The following is a 22,493-nucleotide window of genomic DNA, read 5'->3' as shown; positions in this document are numbered from 1 at the left end:
ATTGTGCTCTGCATGGTAATTATCACACAGATATAATCACACTTTCAAAACTCCTACTTTTCTTGGCCCCATTATTGAAAAGAGCATATTCAGTAAAACACATCGGACAACTTCTTTTGTCCACCTCAGGGAGAGAGGAAGAAGTGATCCACAGCAAATAAAAAGTTTCCAGACAAGAAAAGCAAGCAAGCAAGAAAACTGTTGAAAACCTACCCCAAAAGAAGAGTTTGTGTCAAAAATGGTCCTTTGGCCAGTGGCAAGGGTGGACCTTATGAACACTAGCCTACTAGAGGGTTTTGTTTGGTACCTCTAAACTGGGCACTCCCTGAAACAAGATGAACCCTCTGAAGATACGGCTTCAGTAGGCAAGTAGACCCCAGGAAAGCAGCTGAATCTCCAGGAAGAGAAAGAGGAGGAAGTATCGAATAGGAAGTAACTGTTTCTAAGTGGGGATAGAGTGGAGAAGAAGAGAAGGGGAAATATTGATGGACTGATCTTAAGGAATGTCTGGAGAGGTTGTACGAGTTGAATACTCTTCAACTAACGGGTACACTGGATTCAGCCAAGAATACCCTACTGCAAAATACCTCATGCTTGGGCCTGGGGAACTCAAGAGCTGCTTGATGTCCAGCCTCTCATGAGGAGAATTGGGCCTGTACCAGAGGCATATAGCCCTAACCCAGCTTCTCCACCCCTAACTGCGATGAAACTACAGGACTGAGAGGGTGCCCATTCAAAAGATTGCAACACCTTGAGATGGACCTCCAGAAAAGTGTGAGAGGGAACAAGGACATTAAACAACTAGCAATGAAGAGACCCACTCAGAGGACTTAAGACTGAAGGGTCAAGGGGTGAGTCTTGACCACCCTGCTGGACAAGCCTCAGACTTAAGCAACAGTTGTTTTGTTGTTGTTGTTTAGTCGTTTAGTCATGTCCGACTCTTCATGACCCCATGGACAAGAGCACGCCAGGCCCTCCTGTCTTCCACTGCCTCCCCGAGTTGGGTCAAATTCACCTTGGTCACTTCGATGATACTGTCCAACCATCTCGTCCTCTGTCGTTCCCTTCTCCTCTTGCCTCCACACTTTCCCAAAATCATGGTTTTTTCCAAGGAGTCTTCTCTTCTCATGAGATGGCCAAAGTACTGGAGCCTCAGCTTCAGGATCTGTCCTTCCAGTGAGCACTCAGGGTTGATTTCCTTCAGAACAGATAGGTTTGTACTCCTTGCAGTCCAGGGGACTCTCAAGAGCCTTCCTCCCTGTGAATCAGTCCCCTCAGTACCACTTCTGTGACACATTCTGGCCACAGTTTCTTCCAGGCTGAGTTCAAGGTCTTAGTTGTGACATCTTGCCAGGCCTTGTCGGTGAGTCTGATGCTGTGGAGGACATTGAAATGTGTTTTTCAGAACTCTTTCAGGGTCAAGGACATCTCCTCGGTGACATTGAAGCACCTGGTGAAGAGTGCCTTTGTGTACAGCTTCTTGAAGTTGCTGATCACTTGCTGGTCCATGGGCTGCAGAAGAGGTGTTGTGTTGGGGGAGTGGAGGAACTTGACCCTGATGGAATCCTTGTCAATGTCCTCCGCCAAGGATGGGGTGTGTGTGCCAGGGCGTTGTCCATCAGCAGAAGGCACCTCTCAGGAAGCTGGTTGTCTGAAAGATATTTCTTCACAGTAGGTGCAAAGGCTTCATAGAGCCATTCCAGAAACAGCTGCCTTGTCATCCAAGCTCTTGCGTTGGGCCTCCACATGACAGGCAGTGTGGCCTTGTTGACTTTCTCTCACTGGAATGGGCGAGGAGTCTAGGAGTGGTACACCAGCAGAGGCTTATCTTCAGATTGCCAGTGGCATTGGCGCAGAACAAAAAGGGTCGATCTGTCCTTCATGGGTCTGTGGCCCGGCACTTTCCCGTTAACTCCTGCCAGAATGACCACAGAGGCAAACAGTGATGGGATCTCTAGTTGGAAACATCTGGAGGGCACAATGTTGCCCACATTGTTTAAAGGAACTGTTTATCAAAGCTTTGTTAAAGTTCCTCTTTCTCAGAGAAGATGATGGGGAGAGGATAATAAAACGGGAATTGCTCTGGTGATTAATGATTGCAAAAATCTGCTAACTGACCAAATTGGTGAACCCATTTCCAGTTTCGATTTCAATCACATGGGTCTTGTAGCTGACTTCCCTCCAGCGGTAACATTTACCCACAGCGTGCTTAAGCAATGCCTTGTTTAAGCAATGACCACTCTTTCTGACTTCCTTTAGAAGACACATATGGTCTGTTTTGAAGATGATGACTGGCATTCTGCAAAACAGCTTCTGAGAAGTTGCAGCTTAAAAGAATTCCTATCCCTTACAGCATGGATTTTACTATTGCAGTCCCTACGCTAGGTATGTTGATAGACCTTCTTGATCTTCATTTCTTTCCATTGCGTTTTAAAAACTATTACAAGCTATTCTTAATCGAAAGTATTAGGATATCATTAGATATAGCAAGTGGCAGGCAAATTAATTAAATGAAAAAGGTAATCTTGTCTATTTTTAAAGTTGGTTATGTGTTTGTTTCTTTAATTTGTGATGAAAAGTACATATGTGGACAGTTTTGGTGGTCTCTCTTTCTAGCTATTCTTCTTCTCCCTTAAGTAGAGCTTACAAAACATAAGATTCTGAAATTAAGAATCACGCCCATCTTAAAGTCCGTGTCATCGGCTAAAACTTTGGCATGCCAGAAGTTTTCATTACAATCCCAGCAATACTTTACCACATACAGTAGTGCCTTGCTAGATGATGATAATCCATTCCACTGAAATTGCTGTTTAGCGAAATCATTGTCTAGCAAAAAGCATTTCCCCATTGGAGTGCATTGAAACCTGTTTAATGCGTTCCAATGGGGAAAAATCGTTGTTGTCCAGTGAAGATCAGCCATAGGAAAGCCGATTTGCGAACCGCTGATCAGCTGTTTAAATCGCTGTCTTGCGAAGCTTAGGTCCCGAAACCACCTGTTTTGCGAGCCCGGAGGGAGCTCAAAATCGTTGTCTAGCGAAAATCGGTTTGCGAAGCAGGGACCAAACATTGTCCAGCGAAATTCCCCCATAGGAATCACTGTTTTGCTAATCGCTATAGCGATCGCAAAAAGTCAATGTCTAGTGAAAAAACTGTCATGCGGGGTAACTGTCTAGCGAGGCACCACTGTAACTTGTTGTGTTAGACTTCTGGAATGGGTCCCAAAGACCTTAAAGGACAAAAGCTTTCCATTCCGTTTGGATCATGGACTAAAATAATGATCAGTTCAAGAAAGGCATGGTGCTGGAACCAAGATAAAGCCAAGAAGGTCCATTTGGGACCATATGTAGCCTAGCTGCTTGCTGATAACCATGTCTGTGCTTCCATGGGGTATTTGCAACCCACCAACAACCAGGAATGGGGACTCTGACTTGCTGTCAAGTCAGATTAAAATCACACAGGTGAACCTACTCTGACTCTACTTGGGTCCCCCCCCCCCAATGATTTTGACTTGATTCATGACTTGGAACCCAACCACCTCACCCTTTTTTCTGAGGAGGGGGAATATTCTGTTTTTAATAGGGACTCAGATTTGGGACTTGGGACTCAGGACGTGGTGCCAAAAACTCAGACTTGGGACTCAAACCCAAAGATTTTGCCAACATCCCTGTGAACAGCCGATGGACGAAAGGAGTTTCCTCGTGAGGTTGTTATCGGACCCTGCCTCCAGCACCAATTTGACAGGGGGGGACAAACTTCTCCTTTTTGAAATCCTCCTTGCCATTCTCCCCCCCACCTTGAAACTTCCCTGAAAAAAAGGGGGAAACTGTGCAATGTCTTTTGAAGGGGTGCAGCAGGACATTTTGAAACACCCTGAATCAGTTACAGCAAGTCTGGACAATCCCTGTTAGTTCTAGTTGGTTCAGCCAGGAACAGGAGAGGTTGGGCTTTGCTATTCTGCAGACGTTGGGCGATCGCAGGTTGTCAACTCCTGATGTTAAATCGCCCAGCCAGAACTAACTCACCACTTTGGTTTCTTTCTCTGTTCCAGCTTTGCTCTGCGCTGTGTTCCAACCAGCAGCATCTTCAGGTAAAGTTTTCCTAGCGGTCCTTGTTTTAAGGAGTGCCATCTATAGAGAAGGGCTCTTATCTTCCATGGTTTCAGCTACAGAGGCTTAGAAGCTCAGAACCCAGCCTCTAAACTCACTGTTCTGTGAGCCCCACATTTAAAAACTCTAGGATACCATATAGTAATATGTCAAGATTTGTCTGTCAACTAATCTAGTCTTACCTGTTTTAGCTGGCAGAAGCTTCCTAGGGTCTCAGGTGAAGATCTTATATTCTGCTACCTAGTCCTTTTTAAATAGAGATTCAGGGGCCGAATGTGAAGCCTCCTGTATCAGAAGCAAGTGTTTTATGATCAGTTCGTCCCCATTTGATCTTGCTTCTACTGGATCCCTAGTGAAAGATGATCTTAGATCATCCTAGACCCTATGGATCATGGACTCCAGCCCCTGTCAAGACAGCACACTGGGGAATTGAACTCCCACGCTCTGGCTCTACACTAGAGACCTAAACCACTATGGGAATATCCACTCTATAAACTCTGCCCATTATAAGAGGGTGGGATTAAGGTAAAGGTTCCCCTTGACAATTTTTGTCCAGTTGTGTTCGACTCTAGGGGGCGGTGCTCATCCCCGTTTCCAAGCCATAGAGCCAGTGTTTTGTCTGAAGACAATCTTCCGTGGTCACATGGCCAGTGCGACTTAGACACAGAACGCTGTTACCTTCCCACCGAGGTGGTCCCTATTAATCTACTTGCATTTGCATGCTTTCGAACCGCTAGGTTGGCGGGAGCTGGGACAAGCGACGGGCGCTCACTCCGTTGCGTGGATTCGATCTTACGACTGCTTGGTCTTCTGACCCTGCAGCACAGGCTTCTGTGGTTTAGCCCACAGCACCACCACGTCCCTGAGGGTGGGATTACCTTAATTTTATTTATCTATTTATTTATTCCCTGGAAAAGACCCTGGAAAATTCCCTGGAAAAGACCCTGATGTTAGGAAAGTGTGGAGGCAGGAAGAGAAGGGGATGACAGAGGACAAGATGGATGGACAGTGTCATCAAAGCTACCAACATGAATTTGACCCAACTCCGGGAGGCCGTGGAAGACAAGACGGCCTGGCGTGCTCTGGTCCATGGGGTCACGAAGAGTCGGACACGACTTAACGACTAAACAACAATTTATTTATTGCATTTTATGCTGCTTTCTCCCATTGACTGAGACTCAAGATGGCTCACACAACATTAAAATAGAATATATAAACCATTTTAGAAAGAACTATTGAACATGAGAATAGTGAAACAGAAAAACATCAAAAAGCCATTAAAAAGATTTAAACACAGGAACTGCAGGCCCTCTAACTTTTTTGAAATTAGATGTTAAATGCCTGAAGAGAAAAGGTTTCCTTTGTCATGAAAGGACAGGTGGAAAGGGGGGCAGCTTGACCTTGCAGGATAAAGGCATTCCATAGCCTGGGGGCAGTCACTGAGAAGGCCCTCTCTCAGCTCCCCATCATATGTACCTCTAAAGGTGAGAAGACCAAGAAGAAGGGTGTTCCCTGGAAGGTCTTAAGAGCACTGTGTGTGGGGGGGGGACGGTTATATCATTTGAATTTAAATGAGATTAAGTCTTTGAAGTGGTTCATCCCACAGCAATTGAGTCCACCCTGTTTCAGTAGAATGGTAATGCCAGTGTGAGAAATTGTCACTGGAAAAGGAGAGAGAAGAACATATGCATGTATAAAACTTGTCCCTGCCTTTTCAGTGAAAATCTCTATAAATATTTGAGAGAGACCCTTGTCCAGCAGACCGAGGCAAAGAGGCAGTCCCGTAAGCAGCAAAACCAGGGACAGATTGTATTTGTCTTCAGTGTAGAAGGGATGGTCACTCTTGAATTGGCCTCCTCAGCCACACTAGATGCTGTTCCAAGTCCTCCATACAGAGTATAGTCTCTCAAGACTGAAAGATGCCTAATCTAAATTTGAGAGAGAGAGAGCTTTATTATGGCATACCCACCAGAATTGTATACTGTATGTCTTAAGTTGCTTTGGAAAATTAGATTGTACAGTGAATCTAATAATAGTTGGACAAAAATGAAATAAACGTGTGTTGGCTACTTTCTGTGTCCATCAGCTGAGGTAATAATATTGACATGTGCAATTCCCAAAGTCCTCCTTTCCAACATGTTCCTTTAGAATGTCAATGTTGAGAAATATATCTTGAGTAGCCTATGGTATATCTTCCCGCTGTCTATCCGCAATGCATAGCAAATGTTATTTTAACTCCTTTTACATCAATCTGCTGGTGCTGTCCTGCTTGTCCTCGATTCTGAGAAGAATATAAGGGAGCAAGTATAATAAAACTAAATGAAATTAAAAATTATCCATCCCATAAATGCCTGCAAGCAAATTTAGCCTTTAGAAGTGTGGTTTCTGGTTTTATCCTAGGTCTGCAGACCCCCAAACTTACGATCCAGCCCAACCACCCTGAGTATTTTGAAGGGGAGAGGATTGAGCTCATTTGCTCAGCTTCCCAAAACAGGACGGTGGAAGGATACAGGTTCTTCGATCCAGATGAGCGGATGATCCACAAAATGGCCGCCAACCCTTATCAAAAGGGGAAGCTGCCTCTCACGCTTCAGATGAACAGCACTGGGAATTATTTCTGTGATTATTGGATGAAAGAAAGTGGAGAAGCCACGTCAGGACCAAGCAATGCCACTTTCATCCGTGTAAATGGTAGGTTTCTCTTTCCTAAGATATTCCAGGCCAGAACACAGAAACCTCGGCCATGGCTGGTCTCTGGACCCTGGGCATCCTGCCGTACCCTGCTAGATGTGAGCTGACTCAGTTCTTCTCTTCATTTCATTAAAAAAATCAGCCAAGAGGAATACTTTCATTTTCTTTCTTAGTTTCCAAGTTGCAAATTGAATTAGGAGTTACCAAAGTTTGTGGTAGACAGCTCCTATGGAGAAGTTTTTTTTACCCCCTGCATGGCTGTTGAAGAAAATTCTCCCATGCACCCAAAAATAAAAATTGCCTATGCAGGACTTTCCTTCTTAGCGAACCGTTACACAGCATGAACAAGTTGCTTTCAATGTAAAATAAAAACAAAACAAACTTTAGCAGTGTGTATGGGGGAATCAGGGTGTTGCAACAGATCCTGACCACTAGGTGGGAGTAAAGGACAACATCTGGGTTGTGACCCAGGTAAACCTGTTGTGTATTTTTTATCAGTTTCTGAATCGGGTAAGGGGAATGAATGGGTGTTTTTCTAGTTGTTGCTAGACTACAACTCCCATCAACCACAGATGGCGCTAGCCAGTGCTGAGAGATGCTGGGATTTGCATCCAAGAATATCTGGCAGGGACATTCCCCATTCACACATGGTTCTTTGGCTTAGGAACTACTATAGTAGTAACCACTGGAGCATATAGACAGGGGGAAATTTAGTGTAGTTTAAAGGATCATGCATATGAAATAATTATTGGAAAAGACAAAGATGTAACCAAGGAATGGAGGATGGCAGTCTGCCTCTTCTGGCTTTTGGCAGTTGACTATGCAGTCCAGTGCACCTTGCCGACAAAGGTCCACATAATCAAAGCTATGATTTTTCCTGTAGCGATGTATGGAAGTGAGAGCTGGACCATAAAGAAGGCTGATGCTTTTGAATTGTGCTGGAGGAGGCTCTTGAGAGTCCCCTGGACTGCAAGGAGAACAAACCTATCCATTCTGAAGGAAATCAACCATGAGTGCTCACTGGAAGGACAGATCCTGAAGCTGAGGCTCCAACGCTTTGGCCATCTCATGAGAAGAGAAGACTCCCTGGAAAAGACCCTGATGTTGGGAAAGTGTGAAGGCAAGAGGAGAAGGGGACGACGGAGGACGTGATGTCTGGACAGGGTCATCGAAGCGACCAACATGAATTTGACCCAATTCCGGGAGGCAATGGAAGACAGGAGGGCCTGTTGTGCTCTGGTCCATGGGGTCACAAAGAGTCAGACACGACTTAACGACTAAACAAAAAATGCAGTCCAGGTGGCAAGATCTTCCCTCTAGAGCAGTGGTCCCCAACCTTGGGTCCCCAAATTTTTCTTGGACCAAAAACTCTCAGAAGCTTTCACCACTCGCTGTGCCGGCCAGGATTTCTTGAGTTCTCACCTAACAACATCTAGGGACTCAATGCTGGGAAGCAGTCCTGTAGAGGAAGATCTTGCCACCTGGACTGCATAGTCAGTTATGGGATATTATTGCAGATGAATGCCCTGATCTTGGCTGATTTCAAAAATTAAGCAGTGTCACACCTAGTTTTTACTTTTTACTTACCAAAGAATACCAAGTTCACAGAATCATAAAACTGTTGAGCTGGTCATGTCCTTGAGGATCTATTCCAGTCCCTGGCCTGTACAGGGAATCCACAGTTAAAGCCTCCCTCTTAGGTGGCCATTCAATCTTTACTTGTTATGTTGTCAAGCGATTTTCACTGTGAGGAAGCTCTTCCTAATGTTTAGTCGAAATCTCCTTTCCTGTAACTTGAATTCAGTATTTTTGGTCCTATCCTCTTGAGCTGCAGAAAGCAAGCCTGTGTGATCTTCTACCTGATAGCCTTACAGGTACTGAAGATGCCTATCATTTGTTCGTTTGTTCCTTCGTTTGTTGAATTTCTATACAGTGCCGTCTAGTGGCATGTCACTACTACGGGCTAGAGATGGGCACAAGCTGCCAATTTGGCAGCTCGTCCTGATTTGTTTACCACCACAACAAGTGTTCAGCCACTTGGCAACCCACTCCCACCAGTGGGCACCTCCTCGGAGACACTGCCCTGACTTCTCTGACCCACTTCCTCTGGTTGCTGCCTCTAAGGGGGCACCCGCTGGGGAGGATGGGTCACTGAAGCCCCAAATACCTTTTCCAGGAGTAAACAAACTGGGCCAAAATGCCAAATTGGCAGTTCCGGTGTCCATCAGGAACTATCCTCCACCCAACTCTCAAAAGTATGATAATATAAAATCTAAAAGGATGGCAACACTCTTAAGAACCTAAGATGGTGGCAATGGTCAAAATGTTGTTGTTCTTTAGTCGTTAAGTCATGTCCGACTCTTTGTGACCCCATGGACCAGAAAGCACGCCAGGCCCTCCTGCCTTCCACTGCCTCCCAGAGTTGGGTCAAATTCATGTTGGTCGCTTTGATGACATTGTCCAGCCATCTCATCCTCTGTCATCCTCTTCTCCTCTTGCCCTCACACTTTCCCAACATCAGGGGCTTTTCCAGGGAGTCTTCTCTTCTCATGAGATGGCCAAAGCATTGAAGCCTCAGCTTCAGGATCTGTCCTTCCAGTGAGCACTTGGGGTTGATTTCCTTCAGAATTGATAGGTCTAAATATCAACCACAAAATATAATAACCATAAATAAGATGAAATCAGAAACAAATTGTAACAAGGAGGAGAGCCTGGAATACCTTCCTGAAAAGCGATATTCTAATTTGCTTTATAAATATTAAGAGAGAAGGGGTCTGGTGCACCTCTAGCATGTTGTCTCCCAAACTTCTTTTCTCCAGACGAAAAGTGACGTTTCCTCAAGCTTTCCTCATAGGGCTCGGTTTCCAAATCTCTTCCCATTCCAGTTGCTTTTGTCTGGACACCTTCCAGGTTCATTAAACTGGATCTCTAGACAGGGCTAGGAAAGGATGCTGCCTAAGACACAGAAGAGATGCTACCAGTCAACATAGGGCTTGATGGACCCTTGTAGTGACTTCGTATGAAGGCATTCGTTCCTTTGACTTACAAACTTAGTTTCATTCTGCGGAAATGAAGGTGTCAACATAAAGCAGCCATGGTTCTGACACTATGCAGGATCTTCTGCCTTTTGACAGTTGGGTACATCAGCCAACGTCCAAGGCTGTCTCTCCTAATGAAGAGGTTTCCGGTAACTTTAGGGTCAAATATGAGGTGTTGAATGCTTATTCTAGATCCATGCACAGGACTCCTGATCTGAACTGGACGTGAACTCAGGGCTTCAGAATTTATCCCAATTTCTTTCCGAAGCAATTTATGCTCCATCCAATTTGATCTTTGCCCTACATTTGGGTCGATTTTCAACAATTTGTAAATATTACACGCCAAAACCAAATCTGGCCGTTCTGCTATGATCCATCCCTAATGCAAATCGAATTGAATCAGGCTGATTCAGTTGGCAGGTCAGGATCTATCCCTTTCTACACTCTTGCGCATTTCTTTTATTGTGTGATTCCCCCCCCCCGAGAGATATGTGCCTCAGGAAGGCTTGTAGTACCTCTAAGACTAACTAGTTTTTGTTTTTCGTAAGTTTTTGTGTGTCCAAGCACACTTCTTCAGATGAAGACCGAAAAAAGCACGTTAAATGCGAGATACATAGGTGAGAAAAATTGTGTATTATGACAAACAGACATGTTTTGGCACTTAAAAGGGCACTACTTCTAGAAACATGCTCCACCTACTATCTAATTTCCCCCTCATGTTGGTGACTGATGGTATCTGCATGGATATCCATATAATGGAGCAAATTTCCATGCAAAATCTCTACCGGACAAACTGGGGGAGGAGGTATATCTCACAAAACTTGTAGAATAAATAATTTGCAGAGTAAGTATCTTTGTGGTAGCACGGTGCATGCTAATATAGAGGAATTTGAGAAAAGTCATGTATTCAGTTTGCTAGAATGAAACAGATTCTTTTCTCGCTGCATGAACAGTTTGCCTTAAAATGGACATGCAACTTTGGACTTCATTGCGCAAATATTTCAGGATGGAGGAGTGAGTTTGCTTGCTGGCTCTCTGGTGTATAAAGAAATTTTAGTGCTGGAATGTTATCTTTCTTTCCTAGAGGCCCCTGCTGCTCCCTCTCTCTCTGTGCATCCTGAACTCCCTGCATACAACTTGGGAGACTCCATCACCCTTTCATGTTCAGCCCCACTGGGAGCAAAGGAAGTCAAGCAATTCCAATATTACAGTGACTTGATGTGTGTATCAGCCATGGCACTGCATGACAATGTCTATAGGTACAACTTGAGTATCATGGAGTCCACGGACATGGGGGTCTTCAGATGCGCCTATCTGGTGCACCTTTCTGGGCGAAACGTACTTTCCAAGAAGAGTGAACCAGTCTCCATTGAAGGGCTAGGTAAGTTCTAACTTAACTCTAACAACCTCCTTGAAAAAATCTCTTTCCTTTCATCGCTGATGGATTAATCCTTGGTTGAAGGTCATAGAATCATTGAGTTGGAGGGGCCTATAAGGCCATCAAGTCCAACCACCCGCTCAAGGCAGGAATGCAAGGCAAAGCAGATCTGACAGGTGGTGGACCAATTTTATCTTGCATGCTTCCATCATTGGGATGCTCATTACCTCTGAAGGCCATTGGTCCCATTGTCATGCTGCTCTAACAGTTAAGAAGTTTTTCCCCCTGATATTCCTGTAGCTTGAGCCCATCATTATAGGCCCTACACTCTGGGATGATTGAGAACAGATCCTGCCCCTCCTCTGTATGATTACCTTTCAAGTATTTGAAAAGTGCTATCCTGTCTTCCCTCAGTCTTCTTTTCTCAAAGCTAAACATGTCCAGTTTGCTCCATCTTTCCTCACAGGGCTTGGTTTCCATCCTTGTTGCGCTCCCTCTGAATTGCTCCAGTTTGTTGGCATCCTATTTAATGTGCTCTGTCCATAACTGGACAAAGTACTCTAGATGAGGCCTAACCAGTGCTGAATAGAAGGGAACTAGTACCTCTCAGGATTTAGATACCATACTTCTGTTAGTGCATTCTAAAATAGCATTTGCCTTTTTTGCAGTCACATAACACTGTTGGCTTATATTCAGCTCTTGATCTACAACAATTCCAATATCTATTCGCGAAGGCTTTCATGGCCAGGATCTAATGGTTGTTGTGGGTTTTTCTGGCTCTTTTCGGACTCAGAGTGCTGTCCTCTGAAGATGCCAGCCACAGAGACTGGCGAAATGTTAGGAAGAACAAAAAAAGTGTGCTGCTTATATACCACCCCATAGCGCTTCAAGCACTCTCTGGGTGGTTTACAATTTAATTATGCAGGCTACACATTGACCCCCCCCAGTGAGCTGGGTACTCATTTTACCAACCTCGAAAGGATAGAAGGCTTAGTCAACCTTGAGCCGGCTACCTGGGATTTGAACCCCAGGTCGTGAGCACAGTTTTAGCTGCAGTACAGCGGTTTAACCACTGCGCCACGAGGCTCAACCTTCAGAAAATGGCCAAAGAGCCTGAAAAACCCACAACAACCATTAATTCCAAGATCCTTCTCACTCATCGTATTACTGAGCCAAGTATCCCCCATCTTGTAATGGTGCATTTGGTTTTCTGCCCCTAGATGTAGAACTTTGCACTTATCCCTGTTCAATTTCATTCCATTGTTTTTAACCCACTGCTTGAGCTTATCTTGGGTGGGAGACGGCTCTGATTGGTCTTGAGGGTGAGAGGCATAGCAGGGCGTCTCTCAAGATTACCTCTTTCACAGCTATTTGCAAGATGGGGTGATGGTATGAAGGGTTACGATAAGAATCTCCCTGACAGCCCTGGCAGAAATTCAGGTGACTAATAAAGCATTGTGTTGCCCCGAGCGGAACTGACAAGCCTTATCTGGTTTTAAATAAGAACACCTACTCAAGCCAGATGTGGCAACTGTTTGTTATAGGACATAATCAACTCTTCTCTTCTTTCTTCCTATTTAGGAGTCAGATGGAAATGGATGTTGGCTGTTGGGGGGTCCTTCTTCACCATCAACACCCTTATCTTCCTAATCTCCCACTGCTTTTTTTAAACCACAGGTAAACATGGTCTCCTAATGAAGTACCAGGCTTTGTGTGTGTGTGTGTGTGTGTGGTTGAAAGAGAATGAAGTAGTTCCACTTTATGCCTCAGTCATGTCTAGGTACATTTCCTGTAGTCCTTGCTACAGTGTGTAGAAACTTCCATGCAGCTGCCATGGAAGAGAGGCAGCCATATTCTCATCTGAAGGGTGTTCGTTGTTATATGAAGTTACTCCAAGTGAGGCAATTGATGATGCTGAGGGACAGTCATGGCATACCCTCTAGCTGTTCTTCCTGACCCCTTTCAGATGTCCCAAACCTCAGTCAGCCTCACCTAGTGGGGACAGGCCACACGAACCTGCCAGTTCTAAAGAAAGGTTTCCCTCCCTGTCCAGGCAGCTTCTCTACATGAGGAGAGAAGGGACACCATCTTGTTTTGTTGGGATTCTTGCCTCAAGCCGCAAAATGTCTTGGACTGCCCTAACGAAGCACTGGAGTATGACCTTGAACCATCTCGAGAGACTCTTATTCACTTCTTGAGACAATTTCGAATGCTACTCTTGATCTCGGAAGGCGTAAAATCTGAAACTAGGATGCCTTAAAGGCAAGCATTCCCAACCTTGGGTCCCCTGATGTTATAGAATTCCCAGAAATTCTGGCCACCACAGCTAGTGGTGAAGACTTCTGGTAGTTTTAATCCAAGAATATATGTAGACCACACCCTTAAAGGGACTTATTTAAGTACTAGATGTTTAGAAGAAAAACAGCTGTTTTGGCTCCCTATCTAGTGTTTAACTAATCGGATGTGGGCTTCCTCCAGAAATGCTAGAGAGGTTCTCAATGAATTATGCAAGATTGCCCCTGTTCTTTTGTTTGTTTGTTTGTTTTTCCACACCAAGCTGGTATATTTGGGGGCCATGTGCTAAGAAAGACTTTTATTTTCCAGACCACTGCAACCTCCTCCATTTCGAAGGGTTCCAGTCAGTGAAGGAGCCCTCTCTACTAGCCTTGAATCCCCAGTGTCTTCAGCAGAAAACAACTCATACACGTTTTCTGAAAAAAGACACATACTTGGAAATAAGGCAGCTTGGATATCTAAGAAATGCATAATCTTCAGAGAAGAGCTTGGGAAAAAATACTTTTGTAGACCTCAGCTTCCAGCCACTGTGGTGTCAATTCTCCTTTCGCTTGTTGGAGGGTCTACCCAGGCCATCAGTTCTTCCAGAGTTCACTATGGCAGGTGGCCACAAGAACAGAGGCATGGAAAGCGACCACGAGGAACCACGTCTTTTCAATGGTAGCCATGACACTTTGAAACATGTCGATACACATCAGATTCCTTCCCTCTTGATCTTCGGGAAGCATGTTAAAGCCAAGTATTTCCAGGAGGCCTTTGAGAACATGCTCCTCTTATGACAGACCACCTGGGGATTTTTCTGTTAATATTATGTTGTTTTTAGGCATCGTGGATAGCTGGAGGTTTTCGTCCGCTTTAAACTGACCAGAATGATGGCTTGCCACTAGATGGGTGGTATATTTACTTATAACAGAGAAAGAACAAAGAATTCAGGCAGCACTATGGAGTACAAAATGGTTCTAACCTGGTTCTTAACATATGAAGCAGTCAAGGAGTTGAGCCTGGAAAAATCTGTTGTGGTTGTTCCCACATGTGAATTTGGGGTGGGGGTGGGGGACTGTAATGTTCTTTCCATCCTATGTATGAAGAAATCTGAGAACTTTACTTATTTTTTAAAAACTGGAATAGAATTCTCACGCTTTCCCTAAATTTCATCATGTCGATATTTCTCCTTCTTTCCAAATTTTCTATAGCCACCCCATCGGATCACTCAGTGGACCATCCAAAATGGCCCCAATTTTGACAAAAAGGCTGCATCTTGGTTTCTCACAGGTCCCTATTTTTTTATTTTTTATTTTTATTTTATTTTTTTGCTGCTGCTATTGTTAGAGTTGCTTTTAGATCTCTTCTTCGGATCACCAATACCTCTTCGGTATTCACTTTGCCAGCTTATTTGCAGTGAGACAAGAACCTCTTCAAAGAATTCATGGAAAAACCAGCACAGATATTGCCTTTACCAATAAACTACCCAACAAGAATAGAAAATAAATTATTCCATCGCATGTGCGGTCTCTTTTTTTTTCAGGTACTATAACATAAAATTTTCAATATATTTTCTACTGTGTCAAGTACCTAGAAGGAAAATTAATGGTATGTGATGATATTTGAATGCATTACACTATGGGGCAGCAAGTAAGTAAGTAAGTGAGTGAGTGAATGAATGAATGAATGAATGAATGAATGAATGAATGAATGAATGAATGAATAAATAAATAAATAAATAAATAAATAAATAAATAAATAAATAAATAAATAAATAAAATAAATAAATAAATAAATAAATAAATAAATGTTCTTGGCCATGAGTTTTATCATCTCTGCATAAAAGCAAAAACAAAAGGCAACGCATAGTGGACTGCTTATCTGCTTATAGCACTTAAAGCACTCTCGGAGTGGTTTACAAGTTAATTACGCAGGCTGCACATTGCCCCTACCAGCAAGCTGGGTACTCAATTTACTGGTCTTGGAAAGATGGAAGGCTGAGTGAACCTCAAGTCGGCTACCTGAGATTGAACCCGGATTGTGAGCAGAGTTTTCACTGCTGTACTGCAGTGTCACAAGGCTCCTATAAAAATAGTAACCTGACCAAAGAAGCATTCTTAATTGAGTAACAATCTCTTTGGGTGGAGGAATAAAATCTCGGTTAGCATCCATCCCATCCTATAGATGTGGGTTACTTGATTTATGAAACTAGACATTGATCCTTTCAGTTTTTTTAATTACAAGTTTCATTCACCTGACTTAGTTCTTAGCTTTATGGATAATTCGGGAGCAGTGACAAAAATATAAGAAAAAGGGGGGGGTGTAAATTTCTCTTGTTGACGGGTGAGCTTCAGTCCCTGAAACTCTCAAGACAATCTTCTTCCCACAGAGGAACATAGCAAAAGAAACGCTGACATTTCTGGGCCTGAAACTGGAGTGAAAAGTTCTTGGATCCTTTTTATGCCTGCCACCATTTGTGCATACCCTTCAAAATATCATGTAGCTTCAGTTAAACTGGCTTTTAAATTTCAGGGTCGGGTGAAGGGGAATAGAACACCCTCAACACCCTGTATAGAAATGCAGAAATGATGATACATTCAGTGTGAGTTCTGAAGCCACCCATCTATACAGTGATGCCTTGCTAGACGATGATAATCTGTTCCACTGAAATCGCTGTTTAGCGAAATCATTGTCTAGCGAAAAGCATTTCCCCATTGGACTGCATTGAAACCTGTTTAATGCATTCCAGTGGGGAAGAATTGTCGTTGTCTAGCGAAGATCGGCCATAGGAAAGCCGCTTTGTGAACCACCAATCAGCTGTTTAAATAGCTGTCTTGCAAAGCTTAGATCCCGAAAACACCCATTTTGCGTGTGCGGAGGGAGCTGTCAAAATTGTCGTCTAGCGAAATTCGGTTTGCGAAGCAGGGACCAAACATTGTCCACCAAAATTCCCCCATAGGAATCACTGTTTTGCGAATCGCTATAGCAATCGCAAAAAGCCAATGTCTGGCGAAAAAACTGTCATGCGGGGTAACTGTCTAGCGAGGCACCACTGTATTACTTACGGAAATAAATGTGTGTGGGGTTTTTTTCTCTCCAAGGGATGGAACCAGTGGGTGTCTTGCTGCAGGCTTGGCGAGTTTTCTTATCATCCCTTCCCAGGCAGTCTATTCTGGTCTGGCTCCTTCCTTTTTGAAGCAAAGCAGAAAGGAATGAGACAAGAGTGGACGCTGACAACTGTGCCACAAAGCATCAGAAGAGAGAGAAGGGACAGGGATCGCGACAGGAGTCCTCCTGGCACGGAGACCATTTGGGCGTGGTTTCTTCCTTCCCTTATCAAGTCCCAACTTGGAGATCAAGAGTGGAGAAAGAAAGGAGTAGGGTTGCAGAGAGAGGAAAAGCCAGCCTCTGCCCCTCCCTGCCCTGCCATTGCTCAACCTCATTCCAGCTTCCAGTCTAGGCGTGCAAAAGAGCGCCGGCTTTAGAACGGGTAATCCCGAGTCTCTGCCAGAAGGAGATCCTCTGCTTCCCAAGAAGGAATATGAAGGGACGGAATCAACAAAAGCAGAAGAAGACTTCTCTGGCCTAAGAGAATTAGACCCATGTAAGTCTCACTTTTTTTCCAGCATAAAGAAGGAGGGCCAGGCTGTCAATGTCTGGTCGGATATGAGGAGAAATATGAGGTGCTTATCAAGCAGCCCAGCCTTGGGATAGACTAGAACCAGGATAAGGAGTGGTAAATACCAGAGTAATACCAGACAGAGGCTCCAGAAATATCAAGAAGAAAAAGGATGCTTCTTTCTTTCTTTCTTTCTTTCTTTCTTTCTTTCTTTCTTTCTTTCTTTCTTTCTTTCTTTCTTTCTTTCTTTCTTTCTTTCTTTCTTTCTTTCTTTCTTTCGTCATCTCTTGCATGTCTACCTGCCTGTCTATTTTCTATGTGTGGAATGGCATAGGGAAAACAAATATTTTTGCAAGACAACACATTTATTTTGTCGCATCATTTGTTCTGTGTACTTCATTTGTGAATTAGAGAGAGAGAGAGAGAGTAGGAGAAGGAAGGAAGGAAGGAAGGAAGGAAGGAAGGAAGGAAGGAAGGAAGGAAGGAAGGAAGGAAGGAAGGAAGGAAGGAAGGAAGGAAGGAAGGAAGGAAGGAAGGAAGGAAGGAAGGAGATACATCCAAGCATTTCACTACAGTGGAAAATTCCATATGTTACTGGGAATGGGACTGCAAATTGAGCTTCCTGTATCATAGCATCTCCTTCCCCCGCATACAAATTTGTAGAATAGTCTCACTGTAAATACTATCTATTTCTGGGTTTGGTTTGGTTTTTTGTTGTTGTTATGTGCCATCAAGTCCCCTCTGACTTATGGTGACCCCATGAATGAGTGCTCTCCAAAATGTACTGTCCTCAACAGGCCTGCTCAGCTTTTACAAACTCAAACCTGTGGCTTCGTTTAGGGAGTCATTCCATCTTATATTTGGTCTTCCTCTTTTCCTGCTGACTTCCACCTTCACCAGCATGATGGGTCTTGTTCAGAAGATTATGTCTTCTCATGATGTGCCCAAAGTGGGACAGCCTCAGTGTCAACCTGTTTGCTTCCAGAGATAGTTCAGGCTTGATTTGATCGAGGACCCACTTGTTTGTCTTTCTAGTTGTCCAGGGTATCTGCAAATCTCCCCTCCGGCACCACCTTTCAAACAAATGAATATTCTGTCAGTTTTTCTCCTTTCACACTGATAGATGGTGATTGGAAATATGATAATATTGATGATCTTGGTCTTCATCTCCAATGAAACATCCCTACACTTGATGATCTTTTCTAGTTCCTGCATCACTGCCCTTCCGAGTCTCAGTCTTCTGATTTCTTGGCTGCAGTCTTCATTTGGATTGATGATTCAACCAAGCTATGTTGTTGTTGTTTAGTCATTTAGTCGTGTCTGGCTCTTCGTGACCCCATGGACCAGAGCACTCCAGGCCCTCCTGTCTTCCACGGCCTCCCAGAGTTGGGTCAAAGTCATGTTGGTAGCTTCGATGACACGGTCCATCCATCTCGTCCTCTGTCATCCCCTTCTCCTCTTGCCTTCACACTTTCCTAACATCAAGGTCTTTTCCAAGGATTCTTCTCTTCTCATGAGATGGCCAAAGTATTGGAACCTCAGCTTCAGGATCTGTCCTTCCAGTGAACACTCAGGGTTGATTTCCTTTAGAATGGATAGGTTTGTTCTCCTTGCAGTCCAGGGGACTCTCAAGAGTCTCCTCCAGCACCACAATTCAAAAGCATCAACCAAGCTATACAAAATCTCTAACCACTTCCATTTCTTCATTGCCCGTGTCAGAGTTGTGTATTTCCTCAGTAGTCATGCTTTTGGTCTTTTCAATGTTCAACTGCAAGTCTGCTTTGACACTTTCTTCTTTCTGGTTTACCTCTTTGAAAAATGGTCTATGAAAGATCGGGGATAACCCAAGTGACTGAAGCAGAACAGAGAAACCTGTTCTACATGGGGAATAGCCTCAGTAAATGTGAGCTAATTGATTCTGGGACCTGATGGGTGGATATAATACTAAGACCATTAGGCAAAAATTGGACAGAAATAGGTCTCCCTTCTTCTGCTTCTCTGGGGCAGTCAGATTGAACTGGTTGGTAGGAGAGGTTTGGGAAAGAGGAAAGAAAGCACAACATCATACAAAGCCTTCCTTATTGAACCTGGTTACCACACAAAGGGTGTGGAAGGAATATGAAGCCAATTCATGAAGCTGCATCCACGATCTTCCTTGAAGCTGTTAGTCATAAAGTCACACAGATGACAAGGAGTCTGTATGAAACTTGATGAGTCTTGCAGGGCTCATTGTGATAGAACCGGGAAGCTGAATAGAGGCATGAAGGCAGATCTCAGGAACAGAGATGGGCATGTATTAAAAACAAATTGCAAAATTTGTCAGAGATGGGCACAAATTAAAATGAATTGCAAAATTTGTCTAAAATTGATTATTTGTAAATTCATATTCCTGAATGCTTGTGATCAATGAAATTTTACTGATTTTTTTTATTTGTTGGGCTATAATCCATGCCCTTGGGAATCTAGAGACACCAAAATTGCAAAGGAGCTCCTTCGACTCTCTAGAGACACCAAAATCATAGAGAAGCTTTCTCTGACTCTCCTCTACAATCCCTCCACATTTGGTGAACATTGGGTTTCCCTAAAACAACTGCTAAAGGGTATTTTCCTGGGGTGACCCAGTTTGTTGGTGTATACAGTAACTCGCATGTCTGAAATTCAACCTTCACCAAATTTGGAGATATTGTAGAGGAGTGTCAGTAGAAGCTTTTCTGTGACTTTGGTGTCTCTAGGTGCCTGAGGGAACTTTCCGAGTGGGGGTGTCATTTTGGTATATAACTCGGACATCCAAAACGTATTCTTCCCCAAACTTGCAGAGCTTCTGAAAGAGAGTCAGAGAAAGCTGTAAATTTGGTGTCTCGAGATGCTTGGGGGGCATTTTACAGGGTTTTAAAGCAAAAACAAATTGATTCATCAATTTATCAGAAAAAAATTGTACATTTTTTAATTCGGGATTCATTGACCTTGACAAATCTTGAATCAAACTGAATTGCCTTTTTTCTGATCCATGCTGATTTCTGTTCAGGAGCATTTATCTCAAAGTCCTTCTGCTCCTCTTTCCCAACAGGGCATCCCCATCTTCTCCAGCCAATGCCACAATGAACAATTGCATCCACACTTCAGGAAATAGCACCCTCCTGTCTTCTTCCACCTCCAGTGTTACCGGCATTGTCTTCCTCCTCTTGGCTGCCACCATAGGGCTACCCGGAAACCTCTTTGTCATCTGGAGCATCCTTTGGAAAATGAAGCCTACTCAGCGTTCTGTCACTGGTCTGCTGGTCCTTAACCTGGCAGTGGCCGATAGCGTTGTGCTTCTCCTCACCCCCTTCTTTGTCATCTTCCTCATCTTCAAGAATTGGCTCTTTGGCATGGCCATTTGCAAAGGGATCTACTACTTGTGTTGCATCAACATGTTTGCCAGCATCTTCATCATCACCCTCATGAGCATAGACCGATGCCTCGCAGTCAATCAGCCTTACTTCTCCCAAGCCATACGTAAGAAGCAATTAGTGGTCAAGATCTTGGCGGGAATTTGGGTGGCGGCCATCTTTTTATCCATCCCAGCCTTCCTTTTCCGTCAAGTGCTGAAGGAGCCCTCACGGGGACACTATATCTGTGAGCCCTGTCATGCCAGGCCAAGCCTGACCATCTTCCACTTCACCTTGGAAACGGTGGTGGCCTTCGTGATACCTTTCACCATCATTGTGGGGTGTTATTCCGCCATTTTGATACGTCTGAGGGGAGTGAAGAGGAGGCGAGGGGCTCGGACTGAAAAGCTCATCGTTGCCATTGTGATCTGTTTTGCTGTCCTCTGGGTGCCCTACCATATTGTCAACATGATCCAGGTGGCTTCAAACATGGCCTCTGGCAGGACAGCAGAACGGCTGGGGCAAGCCTGGAAGAGTGGGCGAGCAGGCGCCACGGCCTTAGCCTTCCTCAGCAGCAGCATCAACCCTGTGCTTTATGTCTTTGCTGCCGGAAACCTCATTAAGACCTCCGGGGCCAACTTCATTGCCCAGTTCTTTGAGGGGGCATCAGAAGGACTCGGCCGGAGGAGTCAGTCTCAGAAAAACCTGGCTAAAGATTTGGTAGTGGTGGCTGGTGCGGCTGTGAATATGGACCGACAGTCCCTGGGACACGGTGATGGGGTTAACAAGGTCACAGAATGTAAACCAGGTGAGGGAATGAATGAGCAACCTTTGTATCCTGGATAGAGAGGTATTCCTGGGTTGAATCACTGTAGGTTTCAACACAAGACAATTTCTCATCTTACAAAGCTGCCTTCTGCTGACTCAATCTGTCTGGTTCCATATTTTTTGGCAACAGTTGGCAGCAATTCTCCATGGTGTCAAGCAGAAGAACCTTCTCTTCACTTTGGAGATATCAAGAAATAAACCCAAGAACGTCTGTACTCAGTCGGAGCATGCATTCTGTCACGGAACTGGGGCCCGTCCCCATCTGTCACGACCTTCTTGCCTTATCTGCTCTTCACACGGAAACTTGGTTTCTTGAAATTGCACTAAGGACACAATCCACACTACAAGGCCACTAAATTATTTCCGTGGCTATTTTTATCTCCTGGCTGCTTCCCAACCACCCCATCCGCTCAGTATGAAGCACAGCGTCCTCTGCTTAACCCCAAAGAACCTGCTGTCAAGGTCAGACTTCAGATCTTGAATTTGTAAGAAGAATGATACAAAAACAGGTGATTTGGAGCCTATACTCAGTAAAATGTACAGTGTTCCTTCTCTCCGGCATCAGGAAAAGACGTGTATCTGGAGGTCACATGGCCTCAGATCGCTCACTTTGTATGTACAGCTTCCCTTCAAGAAGTCCCTGGAAACTATGGTATTAATGCAAGAAATTGTCCTTTTGAGGGAGGGCGAATACATAGGAAAAGAAAAGAAAAGAAAAGAAATACTCTGTCAGTTTCCTGAGAGGAAAATCCTAAAGTTCCAAGAAGCTTAAAGCAATGTCATGACATTTCAAACAATTTCAGTTTGTAAAACGAGGCAATGAAAATGGTGAACAAGCAATTAATGTATTTTGGTTTTTTTTTAATGTGCAAAGTTGATTATGTGACCTGTATGTACTTTTTTAAATCTCCAAGGTAACTTATGAGATGTTTTACGTCCCTCCTCTTCCCCGTTGTTACTGTACATTAAAAGGGATCATATTGTCTTATTTATAATATTGTATAAACACTCCAGACGTGGTTTCCACACATTACATGTGCCAACAAGCCTTGAGCTGAAGAATGGGAGAGGAATACTTTGGGTCCCAGAATGCTGTTCTGTTTTAGAGTGGATTAAGCAGGTCATTATATACATTTTCCCTTCAAAGAGCCTTTTCCTGCCTCTGCTTAAGGCGTGCCTCCATGGAAT

The 22,493-nt window shown here is 44.1% G+C and overlaps 2 protein-coding genes across 3 annotated transcripts; both read left to right on the top strand.

Annotated features, from left to right (window-relative positions):
* The first annotated feature begins 1,884 nt into the window (after positions 1-1,884).
* LOC110070559 (uncharacterized) lies at positions 1,885-15,010 on the top strand. 2 transcript variants are annotated; one of them, XM_078378442.1, is made up of 7 exons: positions 1,885-2,385; positions 4,049-4,087; positions 6,507-6,797; positions 10,384-10,452; positions 10,920-11,216; positions 12,795-12,890; positions 13,818-15,010. In XM_078378442.1, exons 1-6 carry the CDS (start codon positions 2,355-2,357, stop codon positions 12,881-12,883), a joined length of 816 nt encoding a protein of 271 aa, XP_078234568.1. In that variant the 5' UTR covers positions 1,885-2,354; the 3' UTR covers positions 12,884-12,890; positions 13,818-15,010. The 2 variants fall into 2 exon arrangements, with proteins under 2 accessions (XP_078234568.1, XP_020633901.3); XM_020778242.3 differs by lacking the exon at positions 10,384-10,452.
* A 1,664-nt stretch (positions 15,011-16,674) lies between these two features.
* LOC110091691 (leukotriene B4 receptor 2) lies at positions 16,675-22,291 on the top strand. Its single transcript, XM_072976979.2, has 2 exons — positions 16,675-17,094; positions 20,177-22,291. Coding segments are annotated over exons 1-2 (1,149 nt in total). The 5' UTR covers positions 16,675-17,092; the 3' UTR covers positions 21,324-22,291.
* Positions 22,292-22,493: the final 202 nt, after the last annotated feature.

Source organism: Pogona vitticeps, chromosome 6 (genome assembly GCF_051106095.1).
Source record: "Pogona vitticeps strain Pit_001003342236 chromosome 6, PviZW2.1, whole genome shotgun sequence".
Lineage (NCBI taxonomy): Eukaryota > Metazoa > Chordata > Lepidosauria > Squamata > Agamidae > Pogona > Pogona vitticeps.
Note: the sequence above shows the minus strand (reverse complement) of the source record. Positions and strands in the feature narration are given on the sequence as shown.